This window comes from Rissa tridactyla, chromosome 8 (assembly GCF_028500815.1).
Source record: "Rissa tridactyla isolate bRisTri1 chromosome 8, bRisTri1.patW.cur.20221130, whole genome shotgun sequence".
NCBI lineage: Eukaryota > Metazoa > Chordata > Aves > Charadriiformes > Laridae > Rissa > Rissa tridactyla.
This window is the reverse complement of record NC_071473.1, coordinates 18,912,968-18,932,959: the sequence shown is the minus strand read 5'-3', so window position 1 is coordinate 18,932,959 and position 19,992 is coordinate 18,912,968. Positions and strand designations below refer to the sequence as shown.

Below are 19,992 nucleotides of genomic sequence, written 5' to 3'. Positions count from 1 at the left end.
AGGGTTCTCCCGGCCCCGGGCGCCTGTCTCTTTAAGGCCCGCGTGGGCGGTGCTTAGCTCCAGCGTCACGCCGGCCGGCGCTGCCCATTGGCTGCCGCCGCGGGCGGGCGGGAGCGGTGTCTCTGCACGGCCCCTTCGGCGCTATGGCGGCGGGTCCCGAGCGCGCGCTGCGTGAGGCGGCGGCGGCGCTGGAGCGGGGCGGGCCGGGGGCGGCGGCGGCGCTGGGCGCGGCGCGGGAGGCTGTGGCGGCGGCAGGGGGCCCCGCCGCCCTCGGGGAGCGGGAGCGGGCGCTGCTCGGCGCCTTCCTGCGCAGCCTGGCCCGGGCGCGGCCCGCGGCCGAGTGGCGGAGCTTCTTCCTGGAGGCGCCGCCCGGTCTCGCCCTCTCCGTCCTGCTGGAGGCTCTCGCCGCCCCCGGGTCAGTCCGGCTGCTCCCCGGCGGGAGGCGGCTGTGGCGGGAGAGCTGAGGGGCTCGTCCTCCCCAGGGCTGGCGGAGCGGGGCGTAACGTGGCGGGGGACGGCGGGAGCGGAAGGGTGGGCGCGGGGAGTCCCGGGTCCCGCCGTGTGACAGCCGCCTCCAGCGCCGCTGCTCAGCCGTGCCGATGGCCTCTCCCGAAGCGTTAGGAGCTGAGGAAGCTGGAGATAGCGAGAGATTAAAATCGCTTTGGTTTTCGATTAAAATTCCGCGCGGCGGGGCAGCGGAGTTGTGGCGGTGAGAAGGCGGCAGAAGAGCCACAGCGGGCGCGGGTTTTGTACCGGTGCGGAGGCCCCGGCCCTCACCTCAGTCCTTCCTCCCCCCAGCTCTGCGCGGGAGGCGGCGGAGGTGTTGGAGCTGTTCCTGCGGGAGGGACGCGTCCCGGCGCTGCTGTGGGAGCTCTGCCAGGCCCCGGCCGGCTCGCCCGAGCTGCAGGAGGCGCTGCTCGGCCAGATCGTGTGTCTGCCCGACCATGTGAGCAACAAGCTCCAGGGGAAAAACCCCCCCGTCTTCTTCCCGCAGAACTACTTTCCTCTCCTGGGTGGTGCAATTATCCAGGTGCTGCAGAAGATCTCGGAGTCTCTAAGAGGTAGGATTGCGGGAGGGCCGCGCGACAGAGACAGCTCTTCTGGAGAAGCGTTTTGTGCATGGGCCCCCTTGGCCGGTGTTTTGAGATACGGATAGCGGGGACTGCAGAGCCTGGCGTTCATCCTTCAGGCTGAGTTTCATTGCGCTTCAAAGTGTAAGGTACCAGGAATGAGGAGGAAGGCTGAGGCTTTTTAAAATCCCACTGAAAGCTGCAGTCACAGAATGGCCGGGGTTGGAAGGGATCTCTGGAGATCACCCAGTCCAACCCCCCTGTCGGAGCAGGGTCACCCAGAGCAGGTTGCACAGGAACGCGTCCAGGCTGTTAAAATAGCATCATCTGTGGCCAAGCGTAATTGTGGTCACTTGATCTGTGCTAAAGGAATTGCGTGGAAGATTTAAACGATACTGAATAAACCAGTGGCTTTGTTACCATCGCGTTAAAAGTGGGACTGAGCTACTTTAGTCTTCTGGCTCTCACTGTGTATAAATAGTACTGGGTGCCACTTTGTACCCAAAGACAGATGGTGGAGGGAGGAGGAGATGATGCTTAAAGAGAAAAAGTTAATCTGCGTTTTCAGGCTTCAGTACTTGTAGAAGTGCATGCACCTCCTTCCAAAGGTTGTTTGGAGGATCCTGGTGATGCTCTTGGTAAGCTTGTGTCTGTTTTATCCCAGGTGGCTTGGATTGCTCCATCTCTTTTATTTCTCACATCCTGGGGAAGGTATGCGTTCATGGGAGACAAAGTGAGTGTTTTACAGTACTATTTTGGGGAGGGGGAAGGTCTGTTTTACTGCATTAGTGCAGAAGGATGACTGTGATGACAATCACCAGAGGGAGTGGGAGACTGACCAATTAATATTTTGGGGGCTTTGTGAGTTGGACTGTACAGGCTGCTCTCCGCCTTCTGGCGGTACCCAGCTATGCATCTGATAGCTGTCGACGCTGTTCTGTCAGCTCACGTGAACGTGATCCATTCTTCTCTCAAAAATGGGCTGAGGGCGTTAGCCTTCTCATCCTATTAAATGCTCTTCTAGAGCTTTTCATCCAGTGGTCTGAAAGTGCCTTCTAAATACCAGCATAAATCGCTGCTCGTGTCTAATGACTCTCTCATGTGAGTCGCCTTCAGCCTGGCTTTGCTTAGGACTTTGAAGCCACTGAATGCAGAAGTAGTTAACGGGGCTGGGGAAGAAGAGGAAAGATGTTCTAGCTGTTTACCGTGATGAGGAATACTTGCAAGTTCCTCGGGCTGCTTAGGTTAGTTCTTACCACAGGACCAATTTAGAACTGCAAACTGTACGTTGTATTTCTTTGTTTTGTGGGGATCTTGAAATTTGCAGGCTGACCTTGGGCACCGTTGCACCCGTTCTGTCCATGTGGTGTAGTTACCTGTTTTCCCTTCCACTTCAGAGGAAATCCTCAGCGTTTTGGTACCCCGCCTAACAGATCTCACCAAGTCAGACTGCATCTGGCAAAGAATATGCTGGCGACTGGTTGAATGCGTACCAGACCGCTGGATGGAAGCGGTGGTCCTTGGTTTTGTCCAGAGAGCACCCGGGTAAGAATTCTGCTTTCCTCCCTGATCCAGAGCAAAGGCTGGAATTCTTTCACAAATACTGGGAGAATCGGTTTCTGAAAGATGCTGGCGTGTGTGTGTTTGTGTAGGCGGTTTCTTTCTTACAGTGCCATTTCCTGAGAGACTCTAAGGGTAAATGAGTTGATTGTTCCCTCTCAGGTAAAACCTGCACCATTCCTTAAAGGTCTGTGTCGTGACATGCAGTGAAAAAACAAGTGAAAACATTCTTTGCAATTACTGACTCACTCTTAAAGTTTAGAGGTGTTTTAGAGGCTTTGGTGCAAAGAGCTGCTCAGGGAATTTTCTGCTATTAGTGGCAGCATGGCAGTAATTATGTGGATTCCTAATGTTCTGCTATTGACCTGTCTTGCTAGGGCAGATGTCTTGTCTAGGTTGCTGGGGAACCTGGTTGTGAAAAACAAGAAAGCTCAGTTTGTGGTGACCCAGAAGATGCTGCTCTTGCAGTACGGCCACACGGTAAGGACTCCGCGTTGAACAGCGGTGGAGTAACACCTGTTTTTCCCAAGTGCCAATGCTTTTTGTAGCTGGGCTCCAAGTCTTCTTGAACAAGATTTAGCTCTTCGTTCTGAAATAGTCTCTCCACATGTACCCGAGCTGTGCAGCTGTTCGCTGACATCCCCTCAGCTCAACATAACAAAGAGGGAGTGCTAAACAGCTGCTTTGAAATCACAGATTCCTGTGCTCTCTCGGGGTTGATGGCCGTTAGCAGAATTCCTGTACTCTCTGGAACCAAACGGTTATTTGCACGTGATTTCAGTGTTCTGGGGAGCTGGAGACATCTGGTTGATTTAGAATCTGAAAGAAGAGACTGAAGGGACAAGACTTAGGTTGAAGAGATGAGACAAGGACTGGGATTATTTTAATTATTTTTTTTCTTGTGCACCTAAGTATGTCACATTAGGAAGTGTTCTGTGGCTTGTGGTGTTGTTTGTGAGGGGTGTTCTCTAGATTTCGTGTTCCATGTTTGCCTGGGACCGTGCTGGTCTGGTTTTGATGGTAAAAATACGGTACTGAATTTCTGTCCTGTTTTTCCATGTATTTCATCAGCAACTGCGTGTGTGTGTTTGGTTGATTTTTTTTATTTTTTTTTTTAAATTTGCTTACTTTTCTGTCTCCGAATGTTGCCAACCAGTCCCTTAGCATGAAAAGTTTAACGTAGTAAAAATGCACGCTTGCCATTGCTGGATGACAACTTTGTGCCCAGTTAAAGCAAGACTTGCGGTTTTCGTTGCAGACTGCAGTGCTACAGAACCTCCTTGGCTACCTGGCCCTGGATAGCCTTCGGCGTGCCTTATTGATCAAGGTAAGGTTAAGTAACGTTTGTCTGATGGAAGAAATTGTACTGTGTGCGTGTATGCGTGTCTGTGGGGTGCACAGCTTTGGTACTTCTTGTAAGACGCTTTTGTTACTGTTCGTGAGAGTAAGGGAAGCCCTACCATAGCACAAGTAGACTGTGATATACAAATAGAAGACTTTCTGCGCCGCTGGCGCTAGTTTTTCAGATTTAATTGGGAAGTTGTCTTCCAAGTAGCAAAACTAAGGAGGCTTGGATTCTGACAGATGTCCCATGTCCTCTGTCCTTCCCAGCTTCCTCTGTCATCCCCAGTTTGTCCAGCTGGGCAGATGGCAGCAACCAACGACGTTGGTTGAGACCTGTCTGCGTGCTTCAGAATCATTCTTATCTACCTTTTCCTTGGGGGGAATGCAGATATTTTCCATCTCCAAGTCAGCAGTGTGATGGAACTTCCAGGAAATCTGTATCTCTGGAAATCTCTACTGTTTTCACAATTTTTATGGGTTTTTTTTTTTTTTTTGCACTGGTTAGATGTTCTGTTATTCTAATTATCTGGAGGTACTGGCAGGTATATAGGATTGGACTAAAAACATGTTACACTATATGATATCATATTGCGTTTTGACAATAATATGTATTGCTCTGCTTGTAATTATCCCTTTTAGATACAAAACCCCCCATTATATTTAACAATATATTAAACAAAGGTGGTGTGGAGTTCTCAGTTGGTCAAACACAGTACGTTTTGGGCTCTGAAATACAAGGTGAGCCCCGTTTGCAGGGAGCATAAAGTTCACTGGGAAACATGAAGAAGAACAAAGTGCCATCAGAATATATAGTGTTATGTATGAAAGCACGTTTTTGAAATGTGCTTCCAAAAGAAGATAACTTTTGTGTAGAGAAGATCTGTTTCAAGCCAACGTGAGTTCTCTGATTCAGGTGCTGAAAGAGCTGCTGGAGACCTGGGGCAGCAGCAGTGCTGTGAAGCACTCTCCGCCTGAGCAGCAGCAGTATATTAGCAAAGCCATCCTCATCTGCCTCTCCCACCTGAAGGAGCCCGAAATCGAGAGCTGCAGACAAGGTGAGGCAGTGGGAGAAGCAGGGGGTGGATTTGTGTAACAGAAGGTCTGACTATGAGTAGAAAAAGACCTTGTTTTGATCTGTGGATAAACAAAATTGTCCCATCTTCATCTTGGGACTTACATGGTATCATTCCAAGCTTTAAATTGTGAAATTGGAGAAGCGTGTCTCTGAACTAAAGTTCTTAGTGCACGTGAGCAGTGATTTAGGAACCCTTAAGTTTTGTCACAGGAAGACAAGGATTGACTCTGGTTAGAAGAGTGGTGTGATTTGCAATTTATAGGCTTACTGTTGGAGCATGAGAAAGGCTTTAAAGGGGTTGGGGAAGGTACACCAAGGATGAAAAGCTCTTTGGTTGGGCTGTGACTGTCCGTGTGCATTCGTCCGTGTCATTCTGCTCCCCTCCAGGTGAAGCGAGTAGGTACAGGGAGTTGCCAGTAAGGGCCTCCTGTTCTGTGTTCACGTAGTGCGTAGCAGACTGGGCTCCTGGGCTAAAATTCCCGTTTCTGTTGTAATAAAAACATTTCAGAAAAACTGTCTAGAGTTACTTCTCTTTGCGTGTGGCTTTTGGAGCGGGGTGGCGCAGGGAAGGTTGACTTACAAGACCTGTTTTGTTCTGGAATTAGTTCTTCTTTAGGTGAATAAGTGACTTGTTATTTGCTGCTTTTACTGTAGTTTTATAATCTGTTTTTTATCCGACAGCTGTTGAAAAGATAAGCTTTTCAGGGTTGAAGGAGGTCAGCCTAACAGCAGTAAACCTGCCTGGTAAAGCTAGCCACCATCATTCTCTGTGGGCTGAGAAATACCGGTGTTACCTGCCTGTTCGGCTTAGGTGGCGAGGGGAATTTCTCCCCCTGTGACTCTTGTACTGGTCAGAATTTGTCGCTTCCTCAAAACGTGGTGTTTCAGTTAAGTGGCTTTGAAGCACTCTAAAAAGCGGAAGATTGTCTTGACTTACCATCATTTTTTGTTTCGGTGAAAACAGAAATATTCAAAATTTCGAATATATTGTAATGTTTTGTTGACTTTGTACCCTGTGACAAAGCATGGCTTTATTATATGTTGGTGCTGAAGGATGATGCTGCCATTGCAGAAAGAGAAGTCGCAGCTGCGTGGGCTCTTCCCATATTTCTGCCCATTACGGGGCAGCGAGTGGCTAAAGATGCGCTCTGAGGGAACCGACACGAAGAGGGATGTTTGTTTCTGTCATCGTTTCATGAACTGTTTGTTTGGGTTTTTTTTTCCAGAGCTTCTCACAAGCATGATGGAGGGTGTGAAATGCCACTTGGACAGCAATCTGCCACAGATACGGCGCCTGGGAATGATTGTGGCAGAGAGCATTAGTTCAAAAATAAACACTGACGGGCCTGTCCTGAAGTTTCAGGTGAAGGTTACTGAAATTTATGTCTGGTGTGCAGGGCTTAGAGGAAATAAAAGCTTTAAACTAGATGATCCCAGGGCATTATAGCAAGTTCTAATGCTTACCTGGAGACAAGGAAAGGCAGCAACGCTTTCAAAAAGAGTGTTTACACTCTTGTGTTTACAAAAACCAATTGTATGAAAAATAGCCAGGTGGCTGAGAGTGACCTTAAGAGTGTAATGTGATGACAAAGCTCAGGGTAAACTGACGATAATAAAGGATTACTAGACGCTTATCATATTAAATGAGGGAATTGGAGTCTGACCTGTGGAAGTTGGGAGGGAACGTCAGACCTAAACCAGTGGTGAACATTCGGTGAACATTCAGTCCCTGACCTGGTGGGAAGGCCTGCTCCAAGTTGAGATTTTCCAAATTGACATGGGGATGTGTGCTCTGCTATTTCCAGTAGAGTTTGTAAGAATTATGTGGTTAAATCACATTGATTCTTTAAAAGCCTGCATCACGCCTCATGTCGCGTTGCCTTTTCAGTCTTCATTTGCACACGGCAGAAGGGTCAGATGTTGAATGCTGGGCGTATTTGCCAGCAGATGACTGTGCAGTAACTGTTGTTCTGGTTGTCTAGTATGAAGAAGATGATGAAGCAAGAGAACTGAAGTCCCTTCTGGTGCAGACTCCACCATTCTGTGTTGTCCCCGGCCCTCGGGATGATGAGTAAGATATTGCTACCGTTCATCTCCATGCCATCTTTTGCTCTTCTCCATACCTTTTTTTTGAGTCACCCGCTAGACCTATATGCAGTATTCAAGATGTCTTCCGTATTCTTAAGCATTATAATGCACCTTATGCTTACAGTGCAGTGTGGTTATGTTAAGTTCATAATTCAAATGGTGGTATGTATTAAAATTGCTTGTTTGATAGCTGCATGTGCTGAAACCGTGCTGCAGTTTTCTAGGGGTCTTATGTGCCCCTGCGTAGAACCAGATGGGCCTTTCTGTTCGCATCTGGGAAACCTGGCATTTGGGCCGTATGCCCCCAGCCCATTCATCAGTAACAAAAATCTAGCACATCGGTCAGTCTAAAGACTGGTCCTCTGGTGCTCTCGACTTCCATAGCATCTGCTGAGGCTCTTGGCCTTTGAAGCACTTAGTTTTATCAGCAGATGAACGACACGTTTCATGTTATTATTAAATGAAGCGGTCCAGCACTCCAGTGAAATACGGAAGATTTATTGCACCCATTTTAGGGGCATAATCAGCATAGAGAGTATTTGAGAAGCAGAGAGTTGAAAGGATGTGCCAAAGTCCACAGAAATAGGTACAGAAAAAAATTTCTCCATTATTGTATTCACCCTACTAGCAATGGTTAAAGATGTTTCTTCCCCGTGTGTTCAGTTTCATTCACAGCTTCGAATGCGGTGCAGACCAGTGTGATCCAGTCATCACACTTAGGCTGTCCTTGGCAGTCCTAGGTACAGGTTAGTGCAGGGGGAACACAGCAAATTAGCTAGCTTTATTTTTCTTATCCGTTGCTCTTCTGTTAAGAGATTCTGCTTCTTTTCTCTCCCCTCACCTTCCCAAGACTTTGTTCCGTGTGTTGGCCAATCTAGGTGGGAGACTGCAGCAGAAATAATTACCTGCTGCTCTTTTTCAGCAGGAAGGGTTGATGGTGCGAGTGGCTTCTTGCTTGTGAATAAGTACTGTTACTTCATGGGTTTTAATGCTTCTTGTTCCTCAAAGCAGGAATGATAAAACAGATGCTGCGCTGCCAGGGGAGTTGGAAAGCAACAAGAAATCACATCCAGCAGCCCCTGTGAAGCCAGAGGAGGAGTCGGATGCTGAGCTTGATAGGTAAGGGGCAAGAACCTGGCAGGAAATGGGAAATAAATGGCAGGTTCTTAAGAGGGGAGAAGGGACCTATTAGTAGTTGCATTTTTGGCAAATCTTGTGCATTCTGAGCTTGTCCAGCCGAGTGGTGTGCAGCAGAATAGGACTTTGTGTAGGAAGTGGCACTCAGGTGTGTCAGTAATTTGAGCAGTGCCCGTGTCATGTACATCCATTGTATTTATTCCATTTAAATTAGATGCGTGTTTCCTGGCATTATGGATATGTATCTACCCATTTTAATAATGGACCTGTCTTATCCTGTCACTTTACCAATATATAAAGAAATCTCAAGAATCAGCTTCTAGTCTCTGGGTCCCCTGACTCCTTCCTGCGCTTGACCAGGAGATCCAGTTCCAGATCTGGTTACAGAAGTGCTCTTTCACTGAGCTTCAGAGTAATTGATAGAACTTCCCGAGCAGTGCTGCTGCATGAGTAAGAGCGACAGCGTTAGGAGAATGTGCGTACTGGTTCTTTCCCTTTTGTGTGGATAGCTGGGGAAAGGACGAACATCTGTACCCCATGGTCTAGCTCCTGCTTTTATTCCTTTTACAGTGATGATGATCTCATCCCTTACGATATGTCAGAGGATAAAGAACTGAAGACTAAGGCTCCTGTGTATATCCGGGACTGTATTGAAGGTACGAGATTTTGGGCTGAGTCTTTATCTGTTTCTTATTGGTTTGGGGAGAGTGGTCTCTGTGTAGGTTTATTTTCTTTTTCTGAGCTAATTTGAAGAAGCCGTAGGATTTCAGTAACCTGGGCTCAAGTGTCGAACTGTAATTTCTGAGTAGTTTCAACGTAGTTCCTGATGTCGGTTGTGCGCTGAGTCAGCGGTACCTGCCTACGCCAAGACAAGCTATTGGCAGAAAAAAGTTGGGGGTACATGCCAACCGTAAGCGCAGACGTTCTGATAACAGCTTTTGTTTGTCTTTTGATCCCCTTCAGTCCTGACAGGCTCTGAAGATGTGGACAAATGGGAAGCTACCGTCAAGGCTCTTGAGAGCTTGGTTCGAAAGAATCCAGCAGCAACGAGAGAGGTGAAGTAGTATGAGCTAAGTTACCAGTGGGCGGTGGTACGGGAACTATGCCTTTGCCCTCGTGAGGAGACTAGCCATGCCAACAGAGCAGCAGGCCAGGCCAGGCCAGTGTGTGTGAGGCTGCAGGGCACAGGGGAGCAAAGAAGCAAGCGAAGGTGCTGGCAGCAGTATGGCACTTAGCAGCTCCCGCGCTGAACACGACATGCATTGCACGTAGCACTTGCCCGTAGCGTGAGGAAGCTCCGTGCTTTGCGCTGGGCAGAAAAATCATTAGAAACGTCGTTTACGGAGTGGCCATGAATTCCACAGACCAACTGATCTTGATTTTGGATTTAATTGATTTTGAATTGAAATTTAATTTAATTGTTACTCCCCAATAAAAAGGGGGATAAAATCAAATGGACTTTCCCTATTTGCTTGTACAGCAGAATGTCTTCCGGGGGAGTGGTTGGATTGCACTGGTCAAGAGGGAAAGCTCAGGTGAGAGGAACTTGGGACAAGGTCGCCGGTGTGAGGTGTGCTCACCACCACTTGTTAGTGAACACTTGCAGGTGGCCGAGATGCAGGCGTCTCCCAGCTGAGAAAGGGAAGGGGTGTTTGTAGTCTGGTGGACACTGGGCAATCTGTTGCTGCTCATCAGACGCTGAGCTGGATGGGCTTGGGCCGTGGTACTGTGCCCTTCATCCCATTAGTTATAGTCACAATCCACCCACCTCATGATGCCACACTTGTCCAAAAAGCAAAAGTGAATGTGGACGGAGGAATCAGCGTAGGGGTTTGTTCAGTGTTTTGAGAAATGTGTCTCCATGGCATTTCGCTTAAATGTGTTTTCTCTCCCTCCCGAGCAACGGACATGTTGCCTGTAGTCCATACCCTCGTTGTCTTTGCTTAAACATTAGAAATGGAAAAGGGATGCTGCTGTGTAAATCCTGTGAGAAAGAAGACACCTGCAGGGATTTGATTCCTTTTTTCCTATTTTGAGCAGGTTAGCGTGGAGCTGGCAAAAATAGTATTGCATCTGGAGGAGAAGACCTGCATTGAAGGCTTTGTGGAGCTCCGTCAGAGAGCTCAAGTAGCTATTTTAACCACAGATCCAATACCCGTGAGTCCCTCTTACTGCTTTCCTTTTGATGGGGCATTCACAGCTTCTCTGGGCAACCTGTTCCAGTGTCTCGCCACCCTCAGGGTAAAGAATTTCTTCCTTATGTCCAGATCTATCCTCTGGCAGTTTAAAACCTTTACCCCTCATCCTATCAATACAAGCCCTGGTAAAAAAGCCTCTCTCCATCTTTCTTATAAGTGCCGTTTAAGTATCGAAAGGACGCAGTAAGGTCTCCTTCAGAGTGCCAAAGCTGCCACGGCAGTTGTTTGGGCACTTCTGCATAGGAGGGAGAGAAGAAAGGCAAAGTCTCATTTGTCATTTACTTACTTTGCGAGAATCTAGAAATGGAAGGGTCTGAGTTTCCCCTGTTCGCCCATTTCTCCTGAAATGGAGTGCTTTTAGAATGAGTGGGAAGGCTGTTTCCAGCCTGGGTTTGTGTTCATTACGCCTTGATCTTTCTGTACAGGTAGCAAAGTATTTGACCTCCCAGTTCTACTCTCTGAACTACAGTCTTCGTCAGCGCGTGGACATCCTTGATGTAAGTGCTCTGCTCTTTTCTTCCCACTTTCCCTTGTGTCTTTGTTGCACTAGTGCTGAGTCCCTGAGATATAAGGGGTTACCTTTTATTCCGCGTAGGAGGAGGCAGAGGCATGGGAATCTCTTACGTTCGTATTTGTGCCTGGCATTCCGCTCTTGTTCGTAACCCTGCCACAGCAATCCTTCCCCATGGAATGCAAAACATACGATGGTCCTTTGCTTAGGAGAAGCCACTGTCTTCTAACGTGCCATCAGTCTGTCTGTTCAGTTTCTGAAAGACGGCGATCTTTCTGGGCTCCTCTACGTTACCTCACTCGCCGTGTCTGAAGGAGGAGCCACTGTTGTGTTTCGGGGCTAAGTGACCACGTGTGGTCAGTACCTCGGAGCCACATGGTTGGTTGGGCATCGGTGACCTTGCTGATCTTCGTTCTAAACCTGTTGTGCCTTCCTGCCTTCCTCCCATCAGTTTGGGTGCCGGTATCTGTTGTTAACTGTTCCCTAGTGCAGGGTTTACCTCTTTTTAACAGAACCCCTCCCTCTTTTTCATCTAGGTATTGGTTTTGGCTGCTCAGGAGCTGTCCTATCCCAAATCCCATGGGAAGACCAAGCATTCTGATGCCCAGAAACCTTGTATCCAGCTCCTTCCTGGAAGCGACAGCTCTAAGGACTGGAGAAAAATTGTTGATGAGAGGATCAAAAACAAGACTCGGAGATTTGCTACGGTGAGGCCAGGGCAGAAACAAACTAACGTCAAATCCAGCAGAAATAGGGACGCTAGGAGTTGCTGTTGTTCTGTCTGGAAAGAGCAAAATACCTGTCCCAATAGCTGCCCAACCCAAAGGAAAGATTGTATAACTTCAAATCTAAATTTATCTTAGTATCTGGCTGAATCTTTTGGTGCAGGGAGAGGAAAATAAACCTGGAACTCCTTGCCTTGTGTTGAGGGGTAGTTGTTGCTGTTCTGAGCTTGTCTGGCCGCTGCAGGGAGCTGTGACTGCACCGCACGGATCCCAGAGCCTCCTCCACCAGACCAGCTGCCTCCTGGGCTGGACTTTCCCAGCCTGCCTGTTTTTCAGGGAGATAAATTGATGGCAGTTTCCTCGTTCCCACAACTCTTCTGTGGTTCATCCTGGAGAACTTGCTTTCCAAAACTCCTCTATCCCTTGCATGTTCATGTTTCTTATCTCTAACCCAATAGTCCTGAGCTATATTGTACTGAAATACTCACACGTATGAGAGGATCTGAAGCGGGAAGTGAGTCATCCAGTCTGGAAACTAGTGCCCATAAGGTGTACGGCAAGCAGTGCCTGACAGTGGCTGCCGGGGACTCGTAGTCTGGAGTGTCCGGTGAAGGGGAAGACTCAGATGCTGCATCTTGTGTCTAGACTTCATTTTTCTCTTGGACAGGGTCAGTCTCAAGTGGAACGCGCTTCCGGCCCAAATGAGTTCAATTCTGTTGCTGGGCACTTCTTTTTTCCGTTGATTCAGCACTTTGACAGGTGAGTGTGAACAGCTTGGGACGTGGGCCTGGCAGCTGCCAGAGTCAGCTTCTTCCGCGTGTTCTGCTTGCCTTGGAGCAGCAGGCTAAAGCCCAGAGGCTGCGGGGGAGTCCAGTGACGCCTCACTGGTGCCTGGCTCATGCGTGAAGCTTAGAGAGGAGGGGATTGTGGTCTCTTGGACTTATCCTGTGAAGTCTTGTTGGGCAGGAATATGTAAGACCCTGCAGAAGCGGAGACACGTTATGAAGAATTACCTGTCAGCAGGTGCCCAGGCGGATGATTTTGGCAGTACACCGGTTGTCTTCACTGACGCTCTGCCTTGGGAGGTTCACAGAAAACCGCAGAACTCGGACTGCAGTCATTAATCAAAGCTAATTCTGTCACCTGGACTGTGACCACGTTTGTTGTCAATCGCTTAAGTCTTTGCTTACCTAAGGAAGGCTGAGTAATAGATTCCATGAGGATCAAGAATCTTGTAATACCAGTCTTAACGCTTTGTTTCTAGTATGGCAGTGGTGCAGCTTTTGCGAACAGTTGTTTCTAAGTAAAGACTGTTGGTAGAAGGAGTGATACCTGCTGTAGAGTAGGGGATAGTTATTGCTGGTCTGGGAGCAAAGACGAGAACAAACAGCTGTGGCCTGTGTTAAGCTGGGAATGGCTGTATAATGACTTGTTTTAGGGATTCAGGCTTGTTGGGGACAGTTCACCCTGCGTAACCACCCTGACTGTTCCAAAGACACGCGCTGAGCAGCCTTCTCACTGCTACAGCACTGTCTATCTTGCACTTGCAGGCCTTTGACGACGTTTGATCTCCTGGGGGAAGATCACTTTGTCCTTGGAAGACTGGTCCACGCTTTAGCTATCCTGATGTACTTGGCTGTTAACACCATGGTAAGAAATGCTGCCTGAGCTCGCGGGGAGCAGCAGAGGCTCCCAGCCTGGGAGCTCAGAGGTGCCTGCAGTGTGCGCCGGGGCCTGCTGCGCTTGGACAGGCGGCACGTTTGAGTCACGTGGGCTGAGAAGTTGCAAAAAGGGCTGAGGGAAAACGGTCAGAAAGGAGCTGTGGGATTCAGACACCCCTGCGGTTATCTTTTGCTGCTTCTGGTAGAAGAACTGTCAACTTCTGTGGGAGGTCGGGCACATCATTTCACTTTACTGCTTAAGTTTCCTCATCTGTAAAATAAAGTTAATTGCAATCATGATGTGCACAACAGTGCGTCTCAAAGGCCCGTTCTGTAGGGTGGTGTGAATGGGAAGGTATTCAGAGTTTTTGTCATCCTGTTTTGCAGGCAGTTACCGCAATGGGAAAGGCGCTGCTGGAGTTTGTTTGGGCTCTGCGTTTCCACACTGACTCGTGAGTTGTAGTTGTACGCTTCCGTTTTGAAAGATCATCTGTGAACCGCTCTCCAGCCGTGCTTTGTCTTTGTCCAAGACTAGCACCCGACTGAGAGTGTCAATGACAGTGCGTTAGCTCTGTGCTCTCCTCCAGCCTTGTGTTCTTACGACCGAGTATTGCAAGAATTCGTAACGAAGGCGTTGCTTTCCTGTCAGGCCGACATACGAACTCGGGTAGTGTCTCCTAGCGTGGCAGTGCAGACGTGACCAATACGCATGACAAAACTCATCAACTGTCCATGCGATAGCTTCATCTCTATTTACTCAGGATGCTCAGAAAACTTGAGATGCGATTCCAGCATTCAGCCCAGCAAAGAAATAAAGACAAGTAGCCAAAGTGTTGTAAACGTCCAGTTTCTGGCTTGATCTCAGGCTTGTCCAGGACTGTGAATTACGCGAGAGTCCCTGCGCCACAGTGTGGCAGGGGCTCTGTATGTGGCCGCTCTGCCAGCTGCTGCGTGGTTACGCTCCAGACCAGTCGGAATATGGCAAACGTCATTATAATCACAAACATTTGAATCTGGAGAGCCTGTGATGTGAGGAAATATAAGGTAGGGCGCAAAGCTGCAGGCTCTAACCAGTCTTCTCCAACAGGTATGTGCGCCAGGGTCTTCTGTCCTGTATCTCCTCGGTGCTCCTCAGTGTCCCTGCAGAATGTCTCCTGGAAGACGTGACAGAAGAGCTTTTGGAGGCTCAGTCCTGGCTGGGAGGTGAGACGTGGTGGTGTAACGCCAGTGCTTTTCTGGCTAGTGGTCCCGTCTTTGTGCCGCGGCTCTCTGTGATGGTAGTAGCGAAGTCCTGATGGCGTGCGCCAGAGATTTGCATGATAAGCGTATTTATTGCTTGCCTGTAAGTTTAGGGCAAATACCAGACCAGACTGTGCGTCTCTGTCCAAATGTGCAACCACCCATCTCTTGAAGCTGCAGAACTTACCACCGTATTGCCTATTACATGCAGGCAGCAACTTTAACTAGCGGTAACAGACACGGCGTGTACGGCCCATTTACACCATGCGCACAGAAGATGGATTTTGTTAGTGCTAAAAATAGGAGGAAGAAGAGCGTGGCCCCATCTCCTAACTTCTGATTGCTGGTGGGGAGTGCAGCCTGGGACAGACAGCGCACGGCTTTGCACGCTGCACCCAGCGCACCTTACGGCAACGCCGGCTACGTTTGGGTCCTGGTGGGCTGGAACTGCGCGAGTCGGGGGGTCAGGTATGGCTGGAAGGACAAGAGGAAGTAAAGCTGCGCGCTTTGTATCTCTGAAGCCCCCGCTGCGTTCTGAGTGGAGCTCATGTGACTCCCTGGGCTGGTTTCCTTTGCTGTTCTCACTCCTGGTGAGTTGCCTTCCCACGGGGAGCAGGCAGGAAGCGGCACTGACACAGCCGGCCTCTGAGCCTCGCAGGTTGTGGAGCTCCGTGCCCTTGAAAGGGAAGGGAGCTGCCTTGTGGGGCCAAGAACTTCACTTTTCCCATGACATGGTGTGCTCTGAGGAATCTGCTTGTCTCTGCAGTTAACACTGCTATTACCGAGTAGAGCCTTTCCAGGAATGTTACAAATGTATTTTCAGCGTGAAGGTCTGCGTAATCTGTTTTTAATGAGTTATTTTGGGAAGGAGGAGGAGGAGAACAGAGCCAGTAGCATCTTTTCGTGCCTGGAGGCAGTGTAGTAGCCATCTCTTTATGTGTAGTGCTTTTGCATGAAAATCGCATGGTGGATCCCGGTGGGAATAAGCGCAGGGAATGATCACAGTTGTGTGTCTTTAGAGAAGGGGAAACTGTTCTTGGAGCCGTTCAGAAACCTTGAAGAATGTGACTCGGCTCCACATCTGGTCGCATACGGTTTAAGTGCAACTGAAAACTTGCGCATCCTTCTAGAGCTGCTTCCCGAAACACGGCAGCTCCTTGGGCTGTGCCTTTGCTCTTTGCTGTAGGGCAGTTGTTAAAACCGCTGTGGCAGGGAGGCCCTGGGCTGCTCCAGCAGCTGCAGTCAGTCACTGGAGACTTACTTTTGTGGCTGAATCATGGTTTTGAGCAGACTTGCTGTTGCTTCGTGACTCTTCCAGCTGGGATTTGCAAGAGGTGTCACGTACGAGGTCTGCTGCTGTAGCTGGGGAAAATGACACGCGGGCAGGCATGCGGGCCGCCCGCTCCCGCGCCTCTCGGCCAGGACGAGTGTCACCACCTTGGGTTTCAGCTTAAAGCATCTGCATTTCTCCTGCTGTGGCTAAAGCACAATGAGGAACTAGAAAATGTTATCCGCGAAGCACTTAGTAGAAATCTACAAATCTGCTCCGGTTTGTTACCGTCTCACAGTCCGTGCAGAGTGCTGTCCTTCCCCATGCCAACACGGCTGACCGCTCCTGCCCTTCAGCCTTTGGGCTGTAACTAGAGCTGTTCCCCGTTAGGAAGCGCTCGCAGTGTGGTGTAAGAAACTACTTCAGTCACTGGCGTGGCACCATCTGTTTCGTGGGTGTTTTGGGACATTCCAGCTGGGAGGGAGGCGAGGAGCCACCTCCTACTTGTCCCTCGTTGCCCTTAGTGCCATGATGGACCTGCTGCTGAGTAGCCTCGTCTTTCCCGGGGGAGGGAGGGAATACCTAAACATTTCTAGGAAACAGTTCCTTTGATTCCTCAGCAGCTGCCTTGGAGGGAATTCCCCACGCCTTGCAAGCACTGTAGAGCTATGTCGTAGGGAAGTTTGGCTTTTGTGAGGACCAGAGTGATACTTCGGTGCCTTGTGCCTCCCGTTCAGTGCTGCAGCTCAAGGTCCACGCTCGTGGCAATGAGAACCAGTGCCAGCATCAGTCTCTCAGCTCTTCAGCCTGGACTGAGCCGTCTCGTAGCCTCCCCCTTTTTGCCTTCTCTAGAGGGAGTATGGAAATGCCATCGCGAAGCTCTCCCTGAGGTTATAAATAGCCCTACTCCATGGGAGTGAGTCATGTGTTTGGGCTGACAGCACTGGGCTCCGAGCACACTGCTTGTGCGTACAGGATATCCTCACAGGGACTCTCTGCTCTTCCAGGCTCCCCCTGCTCAGACATCCTGCGCGCATCCTGGTTTTTACTTTGCAGGCCCATTAAGGGCCCCTGAAATAACAGCTGCTGGAAGCAGCTTCATGCCTTCCCTTACATGCCGCAGAAAGCGTGAAAGCATGACTGGTTTACCAGACTAATCTCTCGGAACGGAGAACGTGTTGAAATTTGGGGCCTGCCTCTTTCTTTCCCCCATTTGAAGGGCAGCATGACCACAGATTCCGGGAGGGAGCACCGAGCACTTGTTTAAATTGCAGGAATTGGCAGAACGGAAACTGGAGGCTTTTGAATAAGTGGATTTCTAACTGCAGACTGCATTCACGCTAGTAGATAAGCTGTAGAAAGGTTATGTATAGCTCAGGGGCACAAGCACAAATTCCGGCACAGCGGTTATCCCATGGAACGCAAGGGCGGATGCTTTCAATAGTGTTTGATCCCAACTGCCTGTTTCTGCTACAAGAATGAGCCGAGCGTTTTCACACGTGACCGTCAGGGCTCAGCTAAACTCACTGCTCAGAGTGATCAGGGTTGAGCATCTTTGCCTTCTGCTCTTAACGTAATTCCCGCGAGTGCTGATGTCCAGCCCAGATGTGGCTGCATTTGCTGCTGCGTTTAGTGCTGGTCAGTGAAACAGTAGAGAAGAGTTAGGTGAATGGCAATTTTTCCCTTTTTTTTTTTTTTTTTTTTTTTGCAACTAACAGTGGCTGCTTCTTTTACAGATGTGGTGGAGAAAGATCCAGATGGGGACTGCAGGAGGCTGGCCTTGCAGAACCTGCTACTCATGGAGAATCTGAAAAAGAAACTCCAAACTGTCCCTTCCTAGCTGAGGGGTAAAAGACATGAGCTCTGCCTCCCGCTCCTGCCAGCTGGCTGCGTGCAGGCACTGCCGGGGCCTCTTCAGCAGTCACCTGGCTGGGGAAGAGGAAGAAGGGGGGAAGGGTGCAGAGCCGTAAGCCAGCGAACCTGACTTGACATCTGGACTTTGTAGTGGAGGCCAATTTAGTGAGCTATCGCTATCCGGTACGGAGTGTACAGATGCAGGAAGGTAAGGCCAGTGCTGCCATCCTCCCCGCGCCTCCCCAGCCCCCACCCCCAGCTATTTATAACCTTGGCAGGTTGGAACGCTCTGCTAAAAATACAGGGAAGAGCTCACAGCAGACTTCTTGTCAGAAAAACAGGAGGGCCGGAGAGGGCCACGTACCTCCCAGGGCGAAGTCTGACATGCCCTTAACGAAGGCTGCCGTGTCTCCTAGCAGTCAGCGTTTGGCGGAATAGTTATTGGTCTGCCCTTCAAAGGGGTGACACTGTGTAGGGAATGACGCCGCAGCTGAGATGTAAGAACTGCAGGGCTACGCTGAAGTTTGGAAAAATGTGACAAACCTTAAAGGCTCGAGCTAGAGCTGGGCTGTGGTTAGGCAGGAACAAAGCAGGAATGTTTTTTTTGTATAATCTTAGTACAGAAATAAGTTTCTATTAAAGGATAACTAATGTCCAGATTTTGGCCTTACAATCTGCCCCCCTGGCCTTCTTCCCTGCAAGCCTACAATTTAAGAACTTCATGTTCGCCCCGAGTTTTGAAGCAAGTCACAAAAAGGGGAAAAAGAAAAATGACTGGAAGCAGACGGGCTGGTTGGTGTGACATGTACGAGAGCGGCTTTATCAGCACACCTTCCCAGGGCAGGGTGACAGGCTGATGAGTGAGCAGAACCTTGGTCGCTTACGTTGGGGGCTTCACTTCTCACAGTCCTACTTGTGCCAGGGAAGAAAGTTGCATCCCAAAAAAAAAAATCTGACTCGTACGGAGCAGCTTGATGTAACTGTGGTGTTTGGAAAAGAAGCTTCCCAGGGAGAAGGAAGCTTCACTGGCGCAAAGCGATGCGGAGTGAGCAGGGAGGCTTGGAGCAGGTGACCTCTGGAGGTCCCTTCCACCCCAGCTGTTGCATGGGTCTGAGCTTTGGTGCAGGTTGCTGTAGATGGTAGCTCGAACCTACGCGGCCCTGCCTGGGGCTGGGGGAAGTCTCCCTTCAGCCTGCAGCAGGGGAATAGACGGACTTTTAGCCAATCTCCTGCCCAAATGGGACAGAGATTGTTTTCAAAAGTTCTGACTTCTAGGGAACGACAAATCACTTCGCACCTTAGCAAATCAAAGTTGTACTTGGAAGATTTTTGTCAACTCAGGAGTTTCCACCTCAGTTACTCAGCTCTTTTCTGTACTTGGAAAAAAGCCTGAAGTAACAATATGCAGCTTTTGTTGTTTTTTGGGTTTGTTTTTTTTTCCCCTCAAATTTATTAAAATACTAAGAACCGCTTCAGTACAGGATAAACATGTGAGTCTTTGTATGTAGTGCTTGAGATAATACTGTTGCTTGTACAAACAGGAAAAATAAATTTATTGGTAATAACCAAAAAGCCTTGTTGCGGCAGTCTATTGACCGATATGTGATCCCTGACGAGGACAGAATAAATGACCTAGTATTAAAGTCAGCTTGGCATTTGGTAAGTGTAAGTCGTCAGGGGTCCTCCACTTCATCAGCCACTTCCTCCTCCTCCTCCTCCTCCTTGTTCTCCACGCTGCCATGGCGAAGCTGCTCTGAAACCAGGCTTCGGCTTAGGGGAACGCCCGCTCCGCGGTGAACTGCCTCGATGGTCTGCTGAGTCACGTAGTAGCTCAGGTTGGCGGGTGGAATTCTTTTCTGCATCTCTTCCAGGTACCGGTAAGCCTAAAGTAATGCACAGAGATCACTGCTGGGGGGGGGGGCGCACAAGGGGGAAAAGCATCCCTTTAGTGGAGGGCTGAGCTCTGGGGAGCAGCTCGGTGTTGAAGGGCGCTAATACTTAGGCAGGAATTGTAGCCTTTGCTGAAATGATGCCCTTTCACAGCGACTGGTGTCAGTTCTATCTTTTTCTGTTTAAAAAAAGAAGGGCGTCTCAAAGGCTGGGTTTACGTCCTGATAGCTGAAGCGCTGTCGAAACACCCCCTTAAAGAGAAGGTTAATCAGCACAGCTGGAGAAACCTGCACTTTGCATCCTTAGGTGTCGTAATAGCAGCAGGTTACCAGTTAGTTCCAAACGCTGGGGGTGTGTGGGACTTCTGCCC

The 19,992-nt window shown here is 49.4% G+C and overlaps 2 protein-coding genes across 8 annotated transcripts in view; one reads left to right on the top strand and one right to left on the bottom strand.

Annotated features, from left to right (window-relative positions):
• Positions 1-143: 143 nt before the first annotated feature.
• The window catches only part of TELO2 (telomere maintenance 2), a 29,723-nt gene continuing 9,874 nt past the window's right edge, over positions 144-19,992 (top strand). The window contains exons 1-20 of one of the 4 annotated variants that reach the window (XM_054212274.1): positions 144-415; positions 799-1,061; positions 1,735-1,803; positions 2,468-2,615; positions 3,008-3,110; positions 3,889-3,957; positions 4,888-5,029; positions 6,276-6,412; positions 7,032-7,120; positions 8,149-8,256; positions 8,845-8,930; positions 9,238-9,329; positions 10,315-10,431; positions 10,898-10,969; positions 11,520-11,690; positions 12,376-12,467; positions 13,259-13,358; positions 13,757-13,821; positions 14,457-14,572; positions 17,615-19,386. In XM_054212274.1, the coding sequence (XP_054068249.1) occupies positions 144-415; positions 799-1,061; positions 1,735-1,803; positions 2,468-2,615; positions 3,008-3,110; positions 3,889-3,957; positions 4,888-5,029; positions 6,276-6,412; positions 7,032-7,120; positions 8,149-8,256; positions 8,845-8,930; positions 9,238-9,329; positions 10,315-10,431; positions 10,898-10,969; positions 11,520-11,690; positions 12,376-12,467; positions 13,259-13,358; positions 13,757-13,821; positions 14,457-14,572; positions 17,615-17,718 (2,415 nt within the window). In that variant the 3' untranslated portion in view covers positions 17,719-19,386. Of the gene's footprint in view, positions 416-529; positions 710-798; positions 1,062-1,734; positions 1,804-2,467; positions 2,616-3,007; positions 3,111-3,888; positions 3,958-4,887; positions 5,030-6,275; positions 6,413-7,031; positions 7,121-8,145; positions 8,257-8,844; positions 8,931-9,237; positions 9,330-10,314; positions 10,432-10,897; positions 10,970-11,519; positions 11,691-12,375; positions 12,468-13,258; positions 13,359-13,756; positions 13,822-14,456; positions 14,573-17,614; positions 19,387-19,992 lie in introns of those variants that run through there. The other 3 variants (XM_054212273.1, XM_054212276.1, XM_054212275.1) reach the window with 3 other exon arrangements.
• IFT140 (intraflagellar transport 140) overlaps positions 19,406-19,992 on the bottom strand; it is a 90,936-nt gene continuing 90,349 nt past the window's right edge. For all 4 annotated transcript variants that reach the window (XM_054212266.1, XM_054212265.1, XM_054212268.1 and 1 more), the window contains one exon: positions 19,406-19,615. In XM_054212266.1, coding sequence (XP_054068241.1) covers positions 19,406-19,615 — 210 coding nt within the window. The remainder of the gene's footprint in view (positions 19,616-19,992) is intronic.